The sequence below is a fragment of the Stigmatopora argus genome, chromosome 13 (assembly GCF_051989625.1).
Source record: "Stigmatopora argus isolate UIUO_Sarg chromosome 13, RoL_Sarg_1.0, whole genome shotgun sequence".
Classification (NCBI taxonomy): Eukaryota; Metazoa; Chordata; class Actinopteri; order Syngnathiformes; family Syngnathidae; genus Stigmatopora; species Stigmatopora argus.
In genome coordinates, this window is record NC_135399.1 from 9,198,357 (window position 1) to 9,219,468 (window position 21,112).

Genomic DNA, 21,112 nt, shown 5'->3' on the forward strand with positions numbered 1-21,112 from the left:
TTGAATTATGATATTTTCCATGATCAAGGTAATGGATATTCGAGAACGCGGAACAAGGGGAGTCCTTAATTAGAGCGTCACATCCGTGCATTGCCTCCTGTAGTTCTTTTTCCCGTGACAGCGGGCACCTTCCAGGGCCAAAGATCGTCTCACGGGCTCGCTTACTTGCAGTTATGTCGGCAGCTGCTACAGGGGACACCAAGGCGACTCACAGCAATGGTGCCCCGGCTAAAAAGAGAGGACCCGGCGCCTTAGCTACCGCTTATTTGGTCATCTATAACGTTGTTATGACAGCAGGGTAAGATAGCATGTAACTAATGCTAATATAGCGCATGGACAGTAATGTATTTAATTTCTCCACTTATAAATTTGTCTACCTAAGAAAACATTTTTAATGGCTCAAATAAGATTTTTTTCCCCTGCCAAAGTCGGCCTCGATGATTATGGGATAGACTTTTGAGATATTGAATGAATTTCGAAATTGCCTCGCGGATTAACCACGACGAGTCACGAATGCGCATGCGCAGGAATATCATAAGAAAATGTGTAGTACGTATATATATAATTTTTTTCTAACTTCCTTTTGTTCAACCAGATTATTGTTATTCCCATTTACTGTCGCTTTAATTCATTGAGAGTCCTTGTTTTCGAGACACACGACAATTTGTGCATTTTAGATTCAAAACAATCACCACCATTTGCTGTGCGACCAGTTGCGCCACATTGTTTGAATTGCGATACCTTCACGGCACAAATAAAAACAGTTTTTTTTTCAATGACAATCCAGAAAAATAACAATTAGTTATGATTCAGAAAATAGGCAAAATTGCTGATCATTGTTTCCCACAGTTGGCTGGTGATTGCCGTGGGTCTCGTTCGAGCATACCTGGCCAGAGGAAGCTACCACGGTCTCTACTATTCCATCGAGAAACCCCTCAAGTTCTTTCAGACCGGTGCCATCTTGGAGGTCCGTCTGTTCGTCTGAGTAAAAATGATGATAATAATGACAAAAATTAATCCTGGTTAATTTTTTTTCTTCTCCCAACAGATTGTACACTGTGCTGTTGGTAAGTTAATGTTTTCTCATGTATATATCTAAAAAAAAAAAGTAGCATAAAAATATTTTGGGGGATTCATTCCAGGAATTGTGCCATCTTCTGTTGTCCTTACGGGCTTCCAGGTCATGTCCCGTGTTTTCCTCACCTGGGCCGTCACACATAGTGTCCGAGAGGTGAGCTCACACGCATATTAAAATGGGAATAATCACAGCGCGACGTGAAAACTGCGACTTGATACTTACTTTTGATACACTGTAGGAGGCGTCAGAGTGGAGAGCACGTAAGTCAGTGATGTTTACTTGCGGGAATGAAGGCCTTCAATGTGGATGTTCTTGATTTGCTGTGAAGATTGTTGAGAGATGGATTGACAATTTCTTTGGTTGTGATCATGTAAGAAGCAGGGATGGACATTAGGAGTTATATGACCCCCCAAAAAAGTTTTTTTAGGGGAATTTCTCAATATTTTTTCCCTGTCTGGGTTGTGTCTCCCAAGAAAGATTTTGATTTGTTTTGTTTTTATTAGGGTAAATCAATCTTATTTTATTTATTTATTAATTTGTATCGGATCGCTTTTTTTTAGGTTTTCATGTTAATCCAGTTGAAGATTAAGCTTCATGTTTTTTTTTTTCAGTGCTTATGATTACTTGTAAAGGATGTGGAAAACCAATGTTTGAAGACGATATGCATTTAGACTAAAAGTCAACGTTTTTAATAATGCAATCATTGAGACTTTTACGCATGCAATTCCGATTTCAAACATCAATTGTTAATAGAGTTATATTTGAGTTAAAATGTTGACTCAAATTCCAACAAGGATGGGTTTATCACCATAAAGAACATTGCGTACCGCATCGGCAACAAAGCAGGCTTTCAAAGAATGCGTATTAAAAAGCATGTTGACTACGTGTCCATCCCTTCTAGAAGAATCGACTATTCCTACTAACGAACGATTTGTGAGCAAAACCCGCATGGTGGTGTGTCGAGGACGACCGCATTGAGACAAAATGTTCTCTCACCCCCTTTGGCGTCTGATTGATGTGCAGGTACAGAACGAGGACAGCGTGCTGCTCTTTGTTAGCGCGTGGACCATCACCGAGATCATTCGCTACTCCTTCTACACCTTCAGCCTGCTCAACCACTTACCCTACCTCATCAAGTGGGCCCGGTAGGACACACTGACAGACATTTTTTGAACTTTACAACGTGGCCTGACTTATACCTTTTTTTGTTGCGGCAAAAGCAAATTGTGTTGCTGAGTAAAAAGAACTATTAATAAATATAATGGAAGTTTTTCTTTTTTTTATCTAAAAGATCTATTTTTTTTTTAAATATCAAAATTTTCTATGCATTAGAAAATTTTGTGTTTTTGGACTATAAGTTGCACCAGGTAAAGAATACACAATGATGAGGGGAAAAAACAGCCTAAAAAGCCACATAAGAGGCTTTTGGTGGTCAGAGACAAAGAAAAACAGATATATTGCACTTGAGTATTTGTCGTTGGCCCAGCCAAACTGAAAAAAATGCAACTTATAGTCCGGAAAATACAGTAAGTAAAAAAATATATATATATTATTAAGTTTCTGACATAATATGCTAAAGGGCGACCACATTTTTTGACAGGAATCCAACCTTTTCTATTCAACTAATGCAGTTCTGTACTTATGATTTCCCTTTTACAAAAGGTACACCTTCTTTATCATGCTGTACCCAATGGGCGTGAGCGGCGAACTGCTGACCATCTACGCGGCCCTACCCCACGTACAAAAAATGGGCCTCTACTCCATCACGCTGCCCAACAAATACAACTTCTCTTTCGACTATCACACCTTCCTCATCCTCACCATGATCTCCTACATTCCACGTAAGTCCACCACCGCCGTACTGAACCTCCAGCGAGGCCCAAGTTCCTCTTTTCAAATTGTTCTATGTTGGAAGCATTGTGACGCACGGGACAACAAAGTATTCTCTGATGTTCCCCGCTTGCTTCTCCCCTCCGGCAGTGTTCCCTCAACTCTACTTCCACATGATCCGACAAAGGAAGAAGGTTCTGGGCCACACCGACGCCTACAGCAAAGTGGAGTGAGACAAGGACCCTTTCCATCCAAATGGGAACGGACCTCGCGCGCTCAATTCCTTGGTATTCCGCGAACTACTACTGCTGTTTATTTCCCTTGTTTTATTTATGAACAAACTGACCGAGCAGCACCGCCATCTTGGCCGGAGCGCTCAAGGATGCACTGAAGGAATCCGCAGCTTCCATATTAAATAGTCGACAACCCTAATAATAACAGCGTGTTTGTTTCTAGCTTTCATGACAATAAACCTGTCGGAATCTCTCTTGATATTGCTTCTATGTGTTATTGCATAATGTTTAGTTTTGGGGGTTATGTATAATACATTAAAACATGAGTTAATTTGGGTCATCACCAAACTGGAGTTGTTTCATTTTAATTGTATTAATTTGTTATTTTGTTCTTTCATAGAAAATATCTAAAAAATAATTAAGTAAAAATATAATTGAGACCTGATGTCCACATAGTATGTGGACATAATATTTGCACTTATGTAGGACACTTCAGGACCAAATGTTCAATATAAGGAAATCCACGTATTTGAATGTCTTAGGTTGAGGGTCTAAAAAAATAAAAATTAATGACCAAATAGAGAAACTAGCATTTTAAAGGGTTAAACTTCTAATTTGATACTTATCACATTTGATTGTGTCATGTTAAGACAGGAAACCTATTGTGTCAAAATATGAAATTAATCTTTTGCTTTTGTCCAATACTGCAGATGTTTTTTTTCTCTTGTAGTTTGGTATTTATCTTTCTATAATATCCCTAAAAAAACATATTTTTGGGGTGATAATGTTTCTCATTAGTATTATTTTATTTTATATTCAGTTTTATTTCTCTTATTAATTTTCCCTGATAGAGTATTTGTGTTATTTTCTTTCCCTATTTTGCATATCTTATATGATTTTTGATTTGTTGATGTTTTCAGCGTTATTTACAATTTTTAAAAGGTTTGCAATGCACGAGTTGATTATTTTTCACCCTATTTATGTCATTTTAAAAAGATTTCCAAAATAAATATTTGAGCTGCATGTGGTCCAACCAGCGGTGCGACCCCACCCACTTTCCCAGATTGACAGACCCTTCTTCCAATGGTACTCGGTGGCCTACAACCCATCCCCCTCGTTTATGTACCCCAATGGGGGGCGTGCGTTCACATCCAGTCATTCCATGGAGTCCACTAAAAACACCGCAGTAGGCACGCCGGATCTCTGAAGGCTTATCTTGGCTTTGAAAGGGAGCCCGTGCATCGGACCCGCGGAGGTGGAAGCAAGGGGGGGGCGCGGATCACCTCAGGCGGGCGGACGGGCTTTGCAATTCTCACTCCCCGCTTGGGCTCCGATGGCGACGCCGAGCTGAGCCACCGGGTGGCCGGCCGGGGGTGATGCTTTCCGGCCGAACAACGCCTGGTTGCTCCTCCTCGGCGGTACAGGTGCTGGCCATTTGGAAGGGAATCCGCCTCTCCACCGCCGTAGGGGATGTTTGACGCACCACCGCCGCCGTCACCGTCACCGTCGCCGCCTTCACCGCCGCCGATGCGAGGCCGTCTCCGGGGAGCAGCTAAGCTCCCCACGGGTGCCTCTTAATTTGGCCCGGTGATGTGGAGCCCAATCCACCTGGAGCTAATGTTCTCGAGCGCCGTGGGAGGACTTCCCCTGTGACTCGCACGATTGATTTTGGTTTAAATCCACTCCAACTCGCTTTATCCCCTCCAAGATTCCTTGTAGAATGAATGGTGGCCAGCGAAAGTGTCACATTTGGATTTACTGCAAGTAAAAAAGTGTCAGCAACTACTACGATGTGCCTCTAACTATTTGGGAGTTTTCCCATCATGTCCAGATCCAACAGGTTTGTACCAATATGTTTGTTTTTTTGCTCATTTTGTGGACATTATTTTACCATTTGTATTTCCCCCCCCCCAAAATGATCATCTTATGGAATATTATTCATTTCATTTTTATATTTCTATCTTTCTTTATCCTCGCAAGGGTTGCGGGGGGTGCTGGAGCCTATCCCAGCCAACTATGGGCACGAGGTGGGGGACACCCTGCATCGGTGACCAGGCAATCGCAGGGCACAAGGAGACGGACAACCAACCAATCATACCTAGGGGCAATTTAGAGAGTTCAACCAGCCCTACTATGCATGTTTTTGGGTTGGGGGAGGAAACCGGAGTACCCGGAGAAAACCCACACAAGCCCAGGGAGAAGATGCAAAGTCCATACAGTGAGGACCCACCTGGGATCGAACCCTCAACCCCAGAACTGTGAGGCTTGACACGCTAACCACTAGCTCACTGGGCAGCCTGCATCCAATATTGTCATTTTGTAATTTTCATGCAATTTATAATTCTAATGAATAATTTTCAATTTTATATCGGCCATTTTTTAACACCCATTCATCTTCCATTCTTCTGATCCTCACAACGTGCTGGCTACGGAGTCTATCCCAGATAACGATCGGCAATAGGCTGGGTACACCCTTGATCGGTCGCCGACCCATCCCATTTTCAACATTTTGGGAATAAATGTTTCCTTTCCTTTCTTCTAAAAGTCGTGTTCAATATTTTTCCAACAGCGTGAGCCCGCCCGGTGCCGGCACGGGGCCCATCCCGAGGGGTGGCACCGAGCACCGGTCCGCTTGGGGCGAGTCGGACTTTGTGGCCAACGGGTCGGCGTACGCCGCTCGCAGAGTCGAAGGGCGGCGGAGGGACGACGACGACCCCCCGGGGCCCCGTCGAGTCGGCTCTGCCTCCGTGAGCCGGGTTAGCTTTCGCTCCCGCTCGGCCTGGCAGGAGCGCGCCGGCGAGGTGCGGGGCGGGTCGATGGAGTCGGGCCTCCCCCCGGACGGCGGCGCCCCCGCTGCCAGCTTCTCGGCGGCGGCGTTCTGGTCCGGCGTGGCGCACGTCTTCAGCTCCAAGAAGTTCCGGTCTGAGAACCTGGAGCGCCTCTACCAGCGCTATTTCTTCCGGCTCAACCAGAGCAGCCTGACCATGCTGATGGCGGTCCTGGTTCTGGTCTTCGTGGTCATGCTGTTCTTCCACTGCTGGTCCGGGAGCGGACCGAGCGCGGCGTACGTGACGGTCTTCTCCGGCGCCATCCTGCTGACGGTGGCGCTGATGGCGGCGTGCAACCGGACGGGTTTCCGGCAGGACCACATGTGGGTGGTGTGCTACGCGCTGATCATGTTGGTGGTGCTGGTGCAGGTAGCGGGCGTGCTGGCGGCGCGGCCCCGGGACGCCTCGGAGGGCGTCTGGTGGACCGTTTTCTTCATCCACGTGGTCTACACGCTTCTGCCCGTCCGCATGCGGGCCGCTGTGCTGACCGGTTTCCTGCTGTCCACCGTGCACGTGGCCTTGTCCTGGTCGCAAAACAGCGCCGCCCCGTTTCTCTGGAAGCAGGTACCCTCATCCTTTTATTTATTACGTCTGTCTTAGCAACCCCAAAAAAGCTGTTTCTACATGTATAATGGATTCCCCAAATTTCAGCTAAAACCCCTTTTCCTAATATTTGAGGGTTGCATTTGACCAGGCTGTTATTTTTCTCAATATTTCACTTTGGAATCTTTTTCAATCGCTACATTTTGGTGTTTTTATTTTTTGCAGATATTTTATAGTTCATAGCATTTTTAGAGATCCACTTTCCCTCACTATATATATTTAGCCTTTAAAATAGCATATTTTCCACGTTTCTCTAATTTTGTATTTTTTTTCCACTTGTGTGTTTTACATGTTTTAACTTAATTCTTTTTTAATTGAATTCAAAACGTCGCATAATTTTTTTAATTCATTTCCTTTTTTTGGGCTAATATTTTGTATATCTTAATCAATTTTGGATTAATTTATCACTTTTTTTTAAAGCTAATGTCATATTTTTTTTCCAAAAGCTCTCTTTTGATGACAAATATCAGCCACAAAAGTTGAAAATACTTGAAAAAACGTAGGAGATAAAATACAGAATTAAAACAAAATGATCCAAATGAACAGTTTGAGAACATCGCACGAGAAAGATTTAAAAAAAATGGTCCTTTTATCACTCCACTTAAAAAAAAACAGTGCTTCAAGCATACTTGTTGGGAAGCCCCGAATTAATGCCATTCATACATATGAAGACCACATGTCAAATGCCTATTTGCCTTACTAAACCTGAATGGTAATCTCATTGAAATGGAAAGTTCCAGAGGCTTTTCGCAAATCAGATGTTCCACATAAAATGCAAACTCTGTTTGTTTTGTTAGCACTCTGCTGTCTCATTGCTTTGCTTCCCTCCGCCTTGTGCCGGCCTACCAAGAAAACCAGCATACGTCCCACTTTAGAGAACGGATATTAACTGCTAAAGTGACATTGTCCAATCATGGGCCTCTTCCTCCCGCCACTGTGAATCTAAGAGTTTTATCCCTGATAGACGCCCTAATCCATTCGAACCGGGAGTTAAACAATCACCTGATAGCCAAATCTAGCGTCCAGAGTATTGGAAAATGTGTGCTAATTTTGTGTCAATGGGTGAAAGTGGCGCTTTGTACTTTCAGAGCGAGTCAAAATCTATTGGACATCTGTTGTGAATCCACACATTATGACAGAGCAGCAGTTCAATTAAGATCCTGTTACTACTGGACCTTTGCCAATCGGGACCGTTCACGTTCCCTCCACTGGGAATCTAAAGGTTTTTTTGGGGTGGGGGGTAAAGCCATGGGAAAATTGAGGGCAACAAATACATCCCCCCTGAGGGACAAAAACCAAAGGATGACTCGTTTGTGGTCCCTTACAAAAAAGAAATGCTATAGTTGGCAATGAAACGCAATACCACCAACAACAAAGTAATTACAATGTGTGGATTAAACAGAATGACGGCAACCAACAGTTTTTGATCCGGTGGATTTATTTCTATTTTAGTAAGATCCGCTTCGATTCGCACGGTAGACCTTTGGACTTGTCAAAATGTCTCGTTCAACACGTTTGGGTTCCCACCGCAACACTTTATGGAAATAAGTTACTGTTTTTGCATACCAATGGTTTAAATCAAGCTCTAGAAAAATTGGAAAAAGCTAGCCAAGAAAACCAATGTGATCAGAAGCCAAATATCTCCAACAAATATTCCGATGTCAGCCTTTTTCGGAGATAAAAAATCAGCTCGAACCACAAACAACTTCCGAGACGACTCGACTTTCACGTAAACCGCCGAGTGCTGAAATGCTAACAACAACAAAGCTAGCAAGGGAAGAATAATAAACGCTTGCAGCGTTCTGTCCAGTTCAACACAACGCAAACGCTTTGTCGAAGCACTAAAAATCGTTCAAAAATGATGTGAAGATGTTACAAAGTTCGTCTTTTTGGGGGTTGTTGTCATTTTTGAGAGATGCAGGACATCAGCTAAATAATTCAAAACAAAACAAAAAAATCACCCTTATTTTGTATTGCATTTGTTTTGTTTTTTCCTGCTCATTTAAAAAAAATAACACGATCTGTATGTTTTATATTTTTGATAAAATAATGGAATACCCATTATTTTATCAAAAATATGATATATATTACTACACGTACACTGGATGTATAAATGTATATTTGTCAGTGAGTAACTTTAACTGTTTTATGGACAGTGTTCACTTAAAGTGACTTTATTTGGTCATTAAAAAAACTTAAAAAATTATTATTCTTACTATATTTTTAAATGTATTATCATTACTATATTTATATATCATTTTAATATAATTATAATTACATTCATAAATTAATTCAATGTTCACAAAAGCTAAATTAAGTCAATTAAAATGAAAAAAACATTGCATGCCAACGAAAGCGATAGGCGTCTATTTAGTTTAAACTGGGACGACATGCTTTCAATCTTTTAGTAATATTGAGTTTGGATGTCAACAGCTGTCAATCAGTAAAGATGGTTAAGAGTAAAAAAAAGTCATAATTCGTCCATAAAGGGTTAGCTTTTTGAACCCAGTGAAGATGCACGGAAATTTAAATATGGTCCCTTGCGAGCCCAACGAACGCACACATACAACACACTCGCTCTCGTAACTTAGCAACAGATTCCCTCTTTGTTAAAAAAAAAATCCCCATTAAACTCCAGTAGTGAGTGCTTACCTCAGAGCTTCTCTGGTGTTTTAGTGCCAAGTACAAATAGGGCATAGCACCATCTCGATTAGCACACTGCTGGTTTTGCCCTTTCCATGCGTGGTCACGTGCTGACTTTCCTAGGGTAGTGCGAGAAAAATGTTCCTTACATACAATTTGTCACTTCTATAATTATATATACGCCGATTCATCTGGAGGGGAAAGAATATAGCTTTTGGCTGTATGAAGAAGACAAATGGTAAATACAATGTTAGGAGAAAAGAAAGGCAACAAGGACAAAAGACTCCGCTACACCCTATTCCGTAGTAGCTTTAAAACATTTTGGGTTTTTAATTTTTTTTTTTGCATTAACTTTGGTGACCTTGTGCACAAACATCGGAATATTTGGGATTTTGGTTTGGTTTGGTTGGTTATGCTTATTCTTCTTCCAATGAAGACAAATCTAATCAACATCTCGACTCAAATGGTTTTGCTGAACGCTTTTCTGTCGATGGTAATGCTAATTCTCCAATAGTAGTTAGTAGTAGTAGTAGTAATAGTAGCAGTAAGTAGTAGCAGTAGTAGTAGTAGTAATAGTAGTAATAGTAGAAGCAGTAGCAGTAATAGTAGCAGTAGTAGTAATAGTACGAGTAGTAATAATAGTAATAGTAGTGGCAGTAGTAGTAAAAGTACGAGTAGTAATAATAGTAATAGTAGTGGCAGTAGTAGTAATAGTAGTGGCAGTAGTAGTAATAGTAGTAGCAGTAGTAGTAATAGTAGTAGCAGCAGTAGTAGTAATAGTAGTGGCAGTAGTAGTAATAGTAGTGGCAGTAGTAGTAATAGTAGTAGTAGTAGTAATAGTAGTAGTAGCAGCAGTAGTATCAGTAGTAGTAGTAGTAGCAGTAGTAGTAGCAGTAGTAGTATTAGTAGTAGTAATAGTAGCAATAGTAGTAATAGTAGCAGTAGTAGTAGTAGTAGTAATAGTAGCAGTAGTAGTAGTAATAGTAGCAGCAGTAGTAGTAATAGTAGCAATAGTAGCAGTAGTAGTGGTAGTAGCAATAGTAGCAGCAGTAGTAGTAGTAGCAGTAGTAGTAGCAGTAAGCAACAGACAGCGGCACTTAGAAAAAAAATTAAAGTCATAGTACTTAGCCAGTGTTTATTACCTTTGTTGCGAATACACACATTTTTAGACTTATCGTACTCCATATGCTTAGCCTTTGGTTTGGCTGAAACGGCAGCGTTAATTAACACTGATTTTGTCGAGATGAGTGATGTTTTAAGATTTGTTTCCCCTGAAAGAGACATGAGTGCACAACATTTAGTTAAAAAGAATCACTGTAGCAAGGGAATGATTGTGCATTGGGCCTCTCACAGTCGGCCATTGTTAAAGTGGCACGAAGAGTCCAGTCAGCAGTCTTGTATTTGTATCATCTTGCATACGCTTCCCGCTATTGGCTGACTCGACACTGACTTGATTATCTCTATTTAACTAACGACATGATCAGGAATCTATATATTCAAAACATCTGACTGAGTGGTCATTTTCAGGCCACACTCGGTGTAATGGTGGCGGGCAAGGCGGTGGGCGTGGTGCCTGCTTCCAATTACCGGCTCACATAGGGAACGAGGCCATCTTGGTGAAAAGTGACATTTGACGGTGTTTCACTGTAGTTGGTTTCACGATGTAAACACAGAATTTGGTAGGTGTGTCTGTATAAAATGTAGTGGTGTGAGGATTTGGTTTAGGTGTGGCTTGACTATAAATTTTGCTACCAATTCAACTTCCATCTGGTCTTAGTCTACATAAAACATTTTTTATGAATCTGATCCATGTTTTACTGCTTAAGAATGGAAAAAAAAGCTAGAATTTAATGTTTTCTTGATGGTGTAGGAGTCCTATTATGTTTTCCTGATTTGGTGTGTAAATATATATTTATAAAATACAATATTTTGTTGGTTTTAAAATCAATAAAAATGCTGATTACCAATTTGGAGTTGGCTATTCTGAAAATGTCTCTTAGCTAAACACGGCTCTTTGTTAACTTGGATATAGTATGACAAAATGTAAATTCTGAATTAGTTTTCTACATTGATGCATCGCCAGCGTATCGCACATGTAAGTGTCTATCAATTATCTCAAACCACGTCAGCGAGCGACTGCTAATGGATTCGGGGTGACGAGGTCCCCGGAGAGAACGGAATATCTCGCTTGAACTCTGCCGAATGGCGACGTGATTAAAGAACGCTTAAGTGCTTTGGGTCGTCGCTGCGTAAACGCGGCTGACCCCGTGTTTTGAATGGCCGCGGAGCGCGCCGATAATTTGTCTTTAGGGGAGAAGAGGAGGAAAAAAATTGCATGTGGGAGAAGGGCCTGGGAAGGACAGAAAAAGCAGGAGCTAATGTAACATTTCAGTTTTGGGTTTAACAGTGAGCGAGCAGATTTTGCCACAATATCAAGCTAATGCCATATCCATATTTTTAACAGTGACTTGATGAGTGTATATAATGTAGTGTTTCTTTTGGAGTTATTATGCTGCCGTGAAGGCGTTCATTCTTGCGATTTGGTGTGAAAGGGGCTTTAAAAAAAATCATGTGAGCGCCATTTTTGATCCTCTTGTTCACAACGAGGTTAAACACCTCAAGTTGTTGTTAGCACATGACCTGCATTACCTCCTGCAGGGCTACAATGTGCCCACTGTGCTGCTAATGATCAAAACTGCCAAGAGAGTCATAAACTAATGGTGCGTCTCCCAAGAGCCGCGAGCAACGCGTCTTCTTCTGGGAAGTTCGAAAGAATCTGTGCTTTGTTAATAAACTTGCAACGCCACGATCATGTGCTTTTACTCCTTTCTGACCAGAAAGTCAAGACGGTGTATTTAACACACTAAGATTGACAGCGATAGACGTCCAGCCAATGATCGCAGTTTTTTATTAACAAATACACAATGTAACACATTGTTGGTGATCTCCAGGGAGAAAATCCCCTTCTTTTCCAAAAATGGATGAGCAAGCGGCATGGATATTAATAGAATAAGAGCTTTTGTTTGGGTTGACCTGTTGATGAGAGGACGACTATCTGATGTTGCGCGCCATGTCGCCGTGGCAACCAGGAGGCGGGGGAGGGACAGCTGTTTTTGCTTTTGTCGTAGCCTTTTCGCTGCTGAAAGTGAGTGTGTTGTTGTCAGGATGGGAAACAGTCGAATTGTTTTAATGAAGATGCGTTACATCTCAATTAAGTTTTAGTTTTGTTTGCACGCAAGAGTTTCAGTTAGTTGTTTTTCCTCTTTTAAATTATATTTTTGATGTATTTCCTTTAACTGAAATGTTTCCTCAATTTAAGTATATGTCATCCCGTATTCGGGAAATTTCTTGGTTAGCAAGGCACAAGACACACAAGACATTGTAGACCTAGTTAAGAAACTGGAGCCACCCACAGTCCACAAGGTGGGGACCTTCTGCAGACTGAGACTGAGGTTACCACATAGTCCCTCAGTAGTCTGGAGGTTTTAAAGATCCTCTTTCTTGCCTAGATACTCCTAAGACAGGGGTGTCAGACTCGGGTTGGTTCGCGGGTCGCGTTAATGTCAACTCGATTTCATGTGGGCCATTTTAGATATAATATTTGGATTTTTTTAAATAAATGGATTAAAAGAACTGGATTAAAGCCCTGAATATTCAGTTTTTTTATAGATCTAAAACAATGTTTATTTTAGCTTTTTTAAATATATTTTTAGATTTTACAAAATGATTTTTGAACTAAAAACACAGAAAAAATGATTTAAAAATTACAATTATTGATTTAAAAGGGGGAAAATCGAGGAAATGTAATATACATCTATACTCTTCATTTTAATTTGATCCTAAAACAGAAAGTCGGCACTCATGATTTACTTTCCCGGGCCACACAAAATGATGCGGTGGGCCAGATTTGGCCCCCGGGCCGCCACTTTGACACATATCCAATCACCTAATCAGCATTTTGTTCATTTTTGTTAACGATAATAACCTTGTGCAACATAACATTTAATTTCAATTTAAACAATAAATAAAATGCTACTTGGCTACAACTCACGTGTATAGAATTTAATGATGTCTTTATAGTATTTTGGTGTACTAACTATGAGTTAATGCTGGATTTCTGTGGCTAAATTTGTGTCATAAAAAGCTTAGAATCCACTTTGTTTACACTAATATATTACGTTGGTGCCGATATTTCTTTTGTGATCAACTAGAGAATTTTTGGCCATGATTGTTTTGTGTACCAGGCAGTAAAGATGAGTCTGAGGGTAATCACGACTTTTATGAGCGTGTTGCTGTTTCGCTCGTGGCGCACATCTGCTCACACTAAACCATCTCTCCTTGTGTGGCGTTCGCAGATAACCAAGGTGGACACGCAGGAATGCTGTCAATACATTCTCATGAGTTGACGTAAAAAGACCTTTTGTGCTTTTTGAGTGCAGTTTCAGTTAGATAACGAGTACAAAGAGCGAATCAGTTTTTTTTTCCTGTCTTTGCTTCCTTGTGAATCTTTTTGGGGGGAGTTTCACACTTGCATACTCTTTGTCATGGGTCCTCATTGTAGCTATGGTTTGCTTCGAAGGGCCTTTATGGAAGCCAACTCATATAAATATTTATATTGGCTGCAATTGACGGGGCTGGACGTCCAATCTAGTTTTAGCGAATGATCGCGGCCGACCCTTCTAGTCAGAATGGATTGGACAGCTAGAACCTTCACTGGCAGTGAAACCCGGGCTGCCACGATTAACTGAAAAGTAATCGGTTGTCAAAGGAATCATCGACTATGAAAATAGTCAGTGTTTACATTAAGTGTTTTGGTAGCAAATATTTTCTTATTTTTTATTCATTATTATTGACATTTTTAATAAATAAAAAAGATGGAAAATGTACTGTTTGGTCCCCAAAAAGAAAAAGGTTATTATTTTTTTATGTTTATTTTTAATACTTGTTTATTCGACTATGAAAATAGTCAGTGTTTACATTAAGTGTGTTTTGCTAGCAAATATTTTCTTATTTTTATTACATTATTATTGACATTTTTAATAAATAAAAAAAGATGGAAAATGTACTGTTTGCTCCCCAAAAAGAAAAAGGTTACTATTTTTTTAATGTTTATTTTTAATACGTGTTTATTCATTTTAAATGTTAATAAAGCAAATTGTAATTGTCTGATATCTGGAGTCATCGATTAAACCAAATTTTTGTTTAAATTTTGATTTGGGAGAAACACGCGGCCCACATAAAAGGATGTACCTGAAGTCATTTGCTAATTTTATTTAATAGTATAAAAATATTAGTGTGAATGGCATTCTCATAAAATTTTGTCTGGGCAAAAAAGGGCAGACTTTTTCCTTTCTGTAAAAATCCTTTCACACAATGGCGCAGTGCCATGGTTTACTGCACTCTTGTTAAAACTGACCCATCTTTGTAGTCCTATTGCACTGTTTAGGCCAAATATCATGAAAGAAAAAATGTTTACCTTTCACTTTTTGTCCAATCTCTTGTATACGTTTGTGTTTGCGCACTGCAGCTGGTGTCCAACATGCTGATCTTCTGGTGCACCAACATCGTGGGCGTGTGCACACATTACCCGGCTGAGGACTCTCAGAGGCAAGCCTTCCGAGAGACACGCGAATGCATACAAGCTCGTCTGCACTCGCAGCGGGAAAACCAGCAGCAGGTAAAAAAAAAGAAAGAAAGAAAGAAAGAAAAAACTATTTGCAATGCCCCTCAGTCGTTCTCCAATTTCATGAAGTAGGTCATGGTGGCAGAACTTTAGTTTAATTTCTTTTAATTGTTACCTTTCAGGAGCGTCTGCTGCTATCGGTGCTTCCCCGGCATGTTGCCATGGAAATGAAGGCGGATATCAACGCCAAGCAAGAGGACATGATGTTTCATAAAATCTACATACAAAAGCACGATAATGTCAGGTATGTATAAATTGAATTGAATTCAATTGAATGCTTTTATTGTCATTCGACAAATATAATGAGATTTAAAGCTTCACGAAGTGCACAAATCACAACAAACATTCAGACAAATAAATAATTAAACAATAACAATAATTAATCAATAATCAATGAGTTGATAATAAATAAATACGTAATCAACAACATAAAGAAATGCGCAAATAACAAGAACAAACAAACGAACAGACAATAAATAATAACAAAAAAATATCAAATAAGTAGTCAACATAATGAATAAGTGGCCAACATAATAAATAAGTCGTCAACATAATAAATAAGTTGCAGTCAACATAATAAATAAGTCGCAGTCAACATAATAAGTCGCATTCAACATAATGAATAAGTAGCCAACATAATAAATAAGTCGCAGTCAACATAATAAATAAGTCGCAGTCAACATAATAAATAAGTCGCAGTCAACATAATAAATAAGTCGCAGTCAACATAATAAATAAGTCGTAGTCAACATAATAAATACGTCGTAGTCAACATAATAAGTCGTAGTCAACATAATGAATAAGTAGCCAACATAATAAATAAGTAGTAGTCAACATAATAAATAAGTCATAGTCAACATGAATAAGTGGTCACAAATAAGTTTCATGTGGAAAGATTCAATTTCCCTTCATATTAAATCAACTATTCTGATAACGTATGAAAATAGTCGTGTTGGCTAAGAAGGGTGATGAAACCATTTAAGTGTGGAAAAGCCTCCTCCAAGGGTTGTTGGGGGGGTACATGTCTAATTGGTGCTTCGCAACGCCACCTGCTGCTAATGCCAGCTAACAATTGTTGCGCTCGCCTGTTAAGATCCAAGCGCAGTGGAGGGAGGGCATGTTTTCAATGTCGACGTCCGGCCGGCCTGTGGCGAGAGCGACAGGTTCACGTGGGGGTCATTCACTCCGGGGGGAAAAAACAACTCCATCAGCAGCCAGGCAAAACAAACATGGCTACTGGAAGGAACTAATAGAACATGACCCAAAAACAAAAGGCTACAAAGTCATTTGGGTGCTGTGCTGCCTTTTAATGAGGAGACAAAGTCATTTGTTGTTCATTAAAGTTGGCAAATCAACCCGGTACACACACGTGTACTCAAGGACCAACACCACACACACTGTCTTTGTCAAAATAATTCCTATACCGATCAATGTTATATAAATAAATCAATGCGTACATTTTACACATGCAATGGAGTTTTAAACATGCAGCCAATGTACTGTCAAAAAAGACAGATTACACCCTAGACTGGTCGCCAGTCAGTCGTAGGGCACACAGAGAGACAGACAACCACTCACACTGCCGCCGAGTGGGAATCGTTTAACGTTTAAACTTAAATATAGTTTTCAACATGCATGTAATAGATTAATAAATGCAGATTTATCTATGTAGCGTTTTACTTATACCAGGGGTGTCAAACACGGGTTGGTTCGCGGGCCACATTAACGTCAAATCCATTTCATGTGGGCCGGACCATTTTAGATCTAATATTTAGGTTGTTGTTTTTAAATTGGATTAAAAGAACTGGATCAAAAGGCCTAATAGTCTGTTTTTATAAATCTAAAGCAATGTTTATTTGAGATTTTTTTTCTTAGTAATGGAAAATTTCTTTTAATCATGTTTTTCATTTCAAATGGAAACAAAATATATATTTTTACTTATGTTCAATATTAAAGTGGAAAACGGAAAATATCTATATATTTATTTTTAGATCTTACAAAATGCGCTTTGAACTAAAAACACAAAAGAAATAAAATTGCATTGAAAATATTGCAATGATTGATTTTAAAAAGGGGAAAATCAGGAAATGTAATGTACATCTATTTGATTCTAAAACAGAAAGTCGGCACTCATGATTTACTTTCTCGGGCCGCACAAAATGATGTGGCGGGCCATATTTGGCCCCCGGGCCGCCACTTTGACACCTGTGACTTATACTGTGCCTAATGGTAGTTCTAATGAACGCAATTGGAGGGCACCATTTTAAATCTAGTTTAGTTTAAAGACATGTTATCTTTAAATCAGCTGTAGCAAAGGAGTTCATATCGAGTTGAAAATGTGATATGGTTGTATAAAGTCAAATTCACGCACCTTGGAGGCTCTGTAATCATGTGCTATTCAGAGGATTAGTGTGACTTTGACTTCTGGTTTGTGTCTTGAGGATGTTTGTAAATATAGCACAATTGCTCCCTATTGGCCTTGTTTTTAGTCCTCAGCAAAACTGTTGGAATAGTGCACAGCAAGGCAACTTTGTTAACCCTTCTCGTTAATTAAAATGAATGAAAACAATCTGCTGTGCTCACGTGTTCAGCATCCTGTTCGCCGACATCGAAGGCTTCACCAGTTTGGCGTCTCAGTGCACGGCGCAGGAGCTCGTCATGACGCTCAACGAACTCTTTGCTCGCTTCGACAAGCTGGCGGCGGTAAGTACGAGGGAAGGGCTGGCGGTGGATTTTCAATGAGAACATTCAATGGTTTGGATAGGAATTAGGGTGGACGAGGTCACCCAATGACTGGCGTGTTTGCCATTGGTCCTCAGGAAAATCACTGCCTGCGCATCAAGATCCTCGGCGACTGCTACTACTGCGTGTCGGGGCTTCCCGAGGCCCGCGCCGACCACGCTCACTGCTGCGTGGAGATGGGCCTGGACATGATCGAAGCCATCTCGTAAGATTTGTTTGGAATGTTGACACGTGGACAAGATGCTGAGACACACAAATTGGCTCAAATTTGTTTTTGTTTTTTACCAGGCTGGTCCGGGAGGTCACGGGCGTCAACGTGAACATGCGGGTAGGCATCCACAGCGGCCGGGTTCACTGCGGCGTGCTGGGTCTGAGAAAGTGGCAGTTTGATGTCTGGTCCAATGACGTCACGCTCGCCAACCAGATGGAGGCCGGTGGAAAAGCCGGGTACTGATTTTTCTAAAACGGCAACAGTGTTCAAATCATTCCAAAATCTACACAACGACTAATTCCATTCCGTTTTCTAAAACATAACTGCAAAAAAAAGCCTGATTAATAAATACAAAAAAAGTAATGGATCATTTGATAAATGGTAACTAACCAGGTAATGCATATTTACAATAAATGATAGAATTGCGAAAATGAGGGACAAATTGTTCTAGTATTCTTTTTTTAAAGATTTACTGAGTCAGTCTTTCCATTAGTGATTTCAAAAGAATTACAAATGTTTGAATATTAACGGATTGCGTCCCATGGGCAGGCGCATCCACATCACCAAGGCGACACTCAACTACCTGAATGGCGACTACGATGTGGAGGCGGGGGCGGGTGGCGACAGAAACGCTTACCTAAAGAGGAACAGCATCGAGACCTTTCTCATTGTCGGCTGCAGCCAGAAGAGGGTGAGCCTTCCTCATTATATTTAGCGAGAATAACTGCAATCCTAATTAATCAAGATAAACTACCCGCAAAACTCACAATTCCATCACTTTAAAAAAGGTCACACAGTATTTAAAAAAAAATGGTCTGGACCATGTCAGACAATGCTAAAAGTTTTCTAAAGATTTATAAATGTCTTATTTGGAAGACAAATCACTCTGCAAAACGTCTTGTAATGATGAATCTATTTTAAAAATACTTTTTTTTCTTTGGCATTTCAATCATACAAACGATTGCAACTATCAGGTTGCGTTTTAGCGTTGGTTCTCAGCATTTTAGCTTCAACAAAACCATCTAATTTGAAAGCTAACCTAACTTTCCTCACCATTGCTTCTTGTTTGAACTAGGATGCTATGCTTTTGAAACAGTTATTGTTTCCAAAGTAGGAAGCGTGAAATGGATTGATCCGATAGCATCCTCCACCGGCGTCAGCATTTCTTGTCGTGTGATCTTCCATAAAAAGACATTGACGTAGCCTCTGGCTCATCTCATATCTCATCCTGTTTACAAACTTCCGATTACAAAGACGCTCTGTGTTGTGATATTTTTTCATGTACTAATAGTCAAAGAAGCCTTTGACTTGGACTTAAAAATGTGCCATTTGTCTCAGCAAGAGGAGAAGGCCGTGATCGCCAAGATGAATTGTCACCGGACCAACTCTGTGGCTCACAACAGCAGCCACTGGACCGACCGACCTTTCTACAACCACCTTGCCAACAATAATCAGATCTCCAAGGAGATGAAGCGGATGGTAAGACCACACCACGCCTCATTCGTTCATTGGCTGCCATCGACCGCCACGTCAACGGTAGCCAAAGACTTAAACAAAATGTATTTCGTTTAACAATTACAGTTGATTATCCCAAGAGCACTGTGCCACTCTGTGGAAAAAGCTCTCGCTTTTTGATGGGTAAAATAGATGGTACTTAGATAAACAAACATGATACAATTAAAATGTACAATTTGCCTGGCTCAATGAAACAAAAATCAGTGGTTTTAAATGAATTGAATTAGACAAATCATTCAAATTGCAAAATGAAGTTTTTTGACATCAGTGAAATGCTATTTTGAATGTACAGTGGTACCTCTACATACGAGCACCCCTACATACGAGCATTTCGAGATACGAGTAAAATTTCGAGCAAATAATTATCTCTAGATACGAGAAAAATTTCGAGATGCAAGAAAGCCAGGTGGCCAAGACATGAGAGCCTGTTTATCATTGTAGCGCACTCTTTTTTGCCGAATCTCTTTCGTGTATAACAGATATCTACGAGCACTGGACGAAGCGTCCAATCCAATATCCTGTTTTTGGTGTTTTTTCAGAGGGTTGGAACGAATTAATTTGTTTCTAGTTCATTTCAATGGGAAACGTTCGTTCGAGTTACAAGAATATCGACATACGAGCTCAGTCCCGGAACGAATTAAGCTCGTATCACGAGGTACCACTGTACTGTAAAAAGTACCCAACATTGCAAATTGACAAAAGGGACAATTAACCTTGTTAATGGCCTTAATTGATCAGGGCAGTAGTGCTTATTACCATGGAAACAGTCCATATCTGACCAAGACAGGATCTTATTGCATTGATTGTACACCGCTAAAAAAAAAAAAATCCACACAAAACAGTTCCATCGCGCTATTTCTAGGAATTGTGCCGCACACCATCACATCCTGTTTCTGAATTGTATCCTTACCTTCATTGAAAGAGTTTTTCAGCGAATCGTGTGCCTTTCATCCAGTCTTGACCTTTTTCTTGAACCCTGTCTTTTTGATTTGTTGCAGGGCTTTGAAGACCCTAAGGACAAGTAAGTTGGCCCTTCAAAATATTTTAAGGTCAACACTGTGACACGTTAATTCCCCGTCAGCTCCCTTTCGTCACCCGCTGGTCATTTCCAGTCTGCTGTTGCTATGGAAACACTCCATGTATCACTTCACCGGCTATCAATACGACTAATGGCTTACAAATCCAAATGAGTTTTTCTCAGACTACACGGTTTGTTTTAAGTAGTACGCTGTAAAAAAGAAAAAATCTAACCCATGCCTACCATAAATTGCGATAATCACGTGACTTTTCTGTGAACGAATTTTCCCAGTTCAAATGGATTGGATGTCTACTAGTGATGAACTAATTTAGTTAATGAAGCCCAGTGTTTCCCAACCTTTTTTTAAGCGGCGGCACACTTTTTTTTTGCATTGAAAAAATCTTTTTATTTAGAACTATGTCGCTTCTATTAATAATAGTCATTGTCATCAAAGTTTTATCAGCAGGAATCACATAAACCTCCAAAATTATTCCAAAATCCAATTTTTCACTGACCTAATGTCATCAAAAGTTGACGTCTGCAGACCCTGAACAGCTTCCAGTTTAAGTGATGCAAAAATAAGTAATGTAACGTTTTGAATCGGATAATTGTATGACTTTACTCCAAATATGACTAAAATCTCCTAATATTATGCACACAGACTTTGTCCTAGAAACCAAACAACTTGCGATTCATGTTAGAGAAAAATAAGCAACAAAATGACTTTT

General features: G+C 40.2%; 2 protein-coding genes and 1 long non-coding RNA gene across 6 annotated transcripts in view; 2 read left to right on the forward strand and 1 right to left on the reverse strand.

Moving 5' to 3' along the window:
- On the forward strand, positions 1 to 3,400 carry hacd2 (3-hydroxyacyl-CoA dehydratase 2). Of its 2 annotated transcripts, XM_077616481.1 has the most exons (7): positions 1 to 298; positions 850 to 967; positions 1,049 to 1,067; positions 1,143 to 1,231; positions 2,102 to 2,223; positions 2,741 to 2,919; positions 3,059 to 3,400. In XM_077616481.1, the coding sequence occupies exons 1-7, from the start codon at positions 174 to 176 to the stop codon at positions 3,139 to 3,141; spliced, it is 735 nt and encodes a 244-aa protein (XP_077472607.1). In that variant the 5' UTR covers positions 1 to 173; the 3' UTR covers positions 3,142 to 3,400. The 2 variants fall into 2 exon arrangements, with proteins under 2 accessions (XP_077472607.1, XP_077472608.1); XM_077616482.1 differs by lacking the exon at positions 1 to 298 and having other exon boundaries at positions 849 to 967; positions 1,181 to 1,231.
- On the reverse strand, positions 1,296 to 20,781 carry LOC144086574 (uncharacterized). Its single transcript, XR_013304527.1, has 8 exons — positions 20,277 to 20,781; positions 17,926 to 18,099; positions 17,482 to 17,822; positions 17,270 to 17,399; positions 15,014 to 15,115; positions 14,692 to 14,862; positions 9,225 to 9,334; positions 1,296 to 1,398 (listed from the first exon to the last, which is right to left on the reverse strand). It is a non-coding gene; the product is annotated as an uncharacterized LOC144086574 (long non-coding RNA).
- Positions 4,276 to 21,112, forward strand: part of adcy5 (adenylate cyclase 5) — a 22,519-nt gene continuing 5,682 nt past the window's right edge. The window contains exons 1-10 of one of the 3 annotated variants that reach the window (XM_077616477.1): positions 4,276 to 4,981; positions 5,711 to 6,533; positions 14,743 to 14,892; positions 15,021 to 15,142; positions 17,490 to 17,601; positions 17,718 to 17,845; positions 17,929 to 18,087; positions 18,401 to 18,542; positions 19,190 to 19,330; positions 20,365 to 20,387. In XM_077616477.1, coding sequence (XP_077472603.1) covers positions 4,965 to 4,981; positions 5,711 to 6,533; positions 14,743 to 14,892; positions 15,021 to 15,142; positions 17,490 to 17,601; positions 17,718 to 17,845; positions 17,929 to 18,087; positions 18,401 to 18,542; positions 19,190 to 19,330; positions 20,365 to 20,387 — 1,817 coding nt within the window. In that variant the 5' untranslated portion in view covers positions 4,276 to 4,964. Of the gene's footprint in view, positions 4,982 to 5,710; positions 6,534 to 14,742; positions 14,893 to 15,020; positions 15,143 to 17,489; positions 17,602 to 17,717; positions 17,846 to 17,928; positions 18,088 to 18,400; positions 18,543 to 19,189; positions 19,331 to 20,364; positions 20,388 to 21,112 lie in introns of those variants that run through there. The other 2 variants (XM_077616476.1, XM_077616478.1) reach the window with 2 other exon arrangements.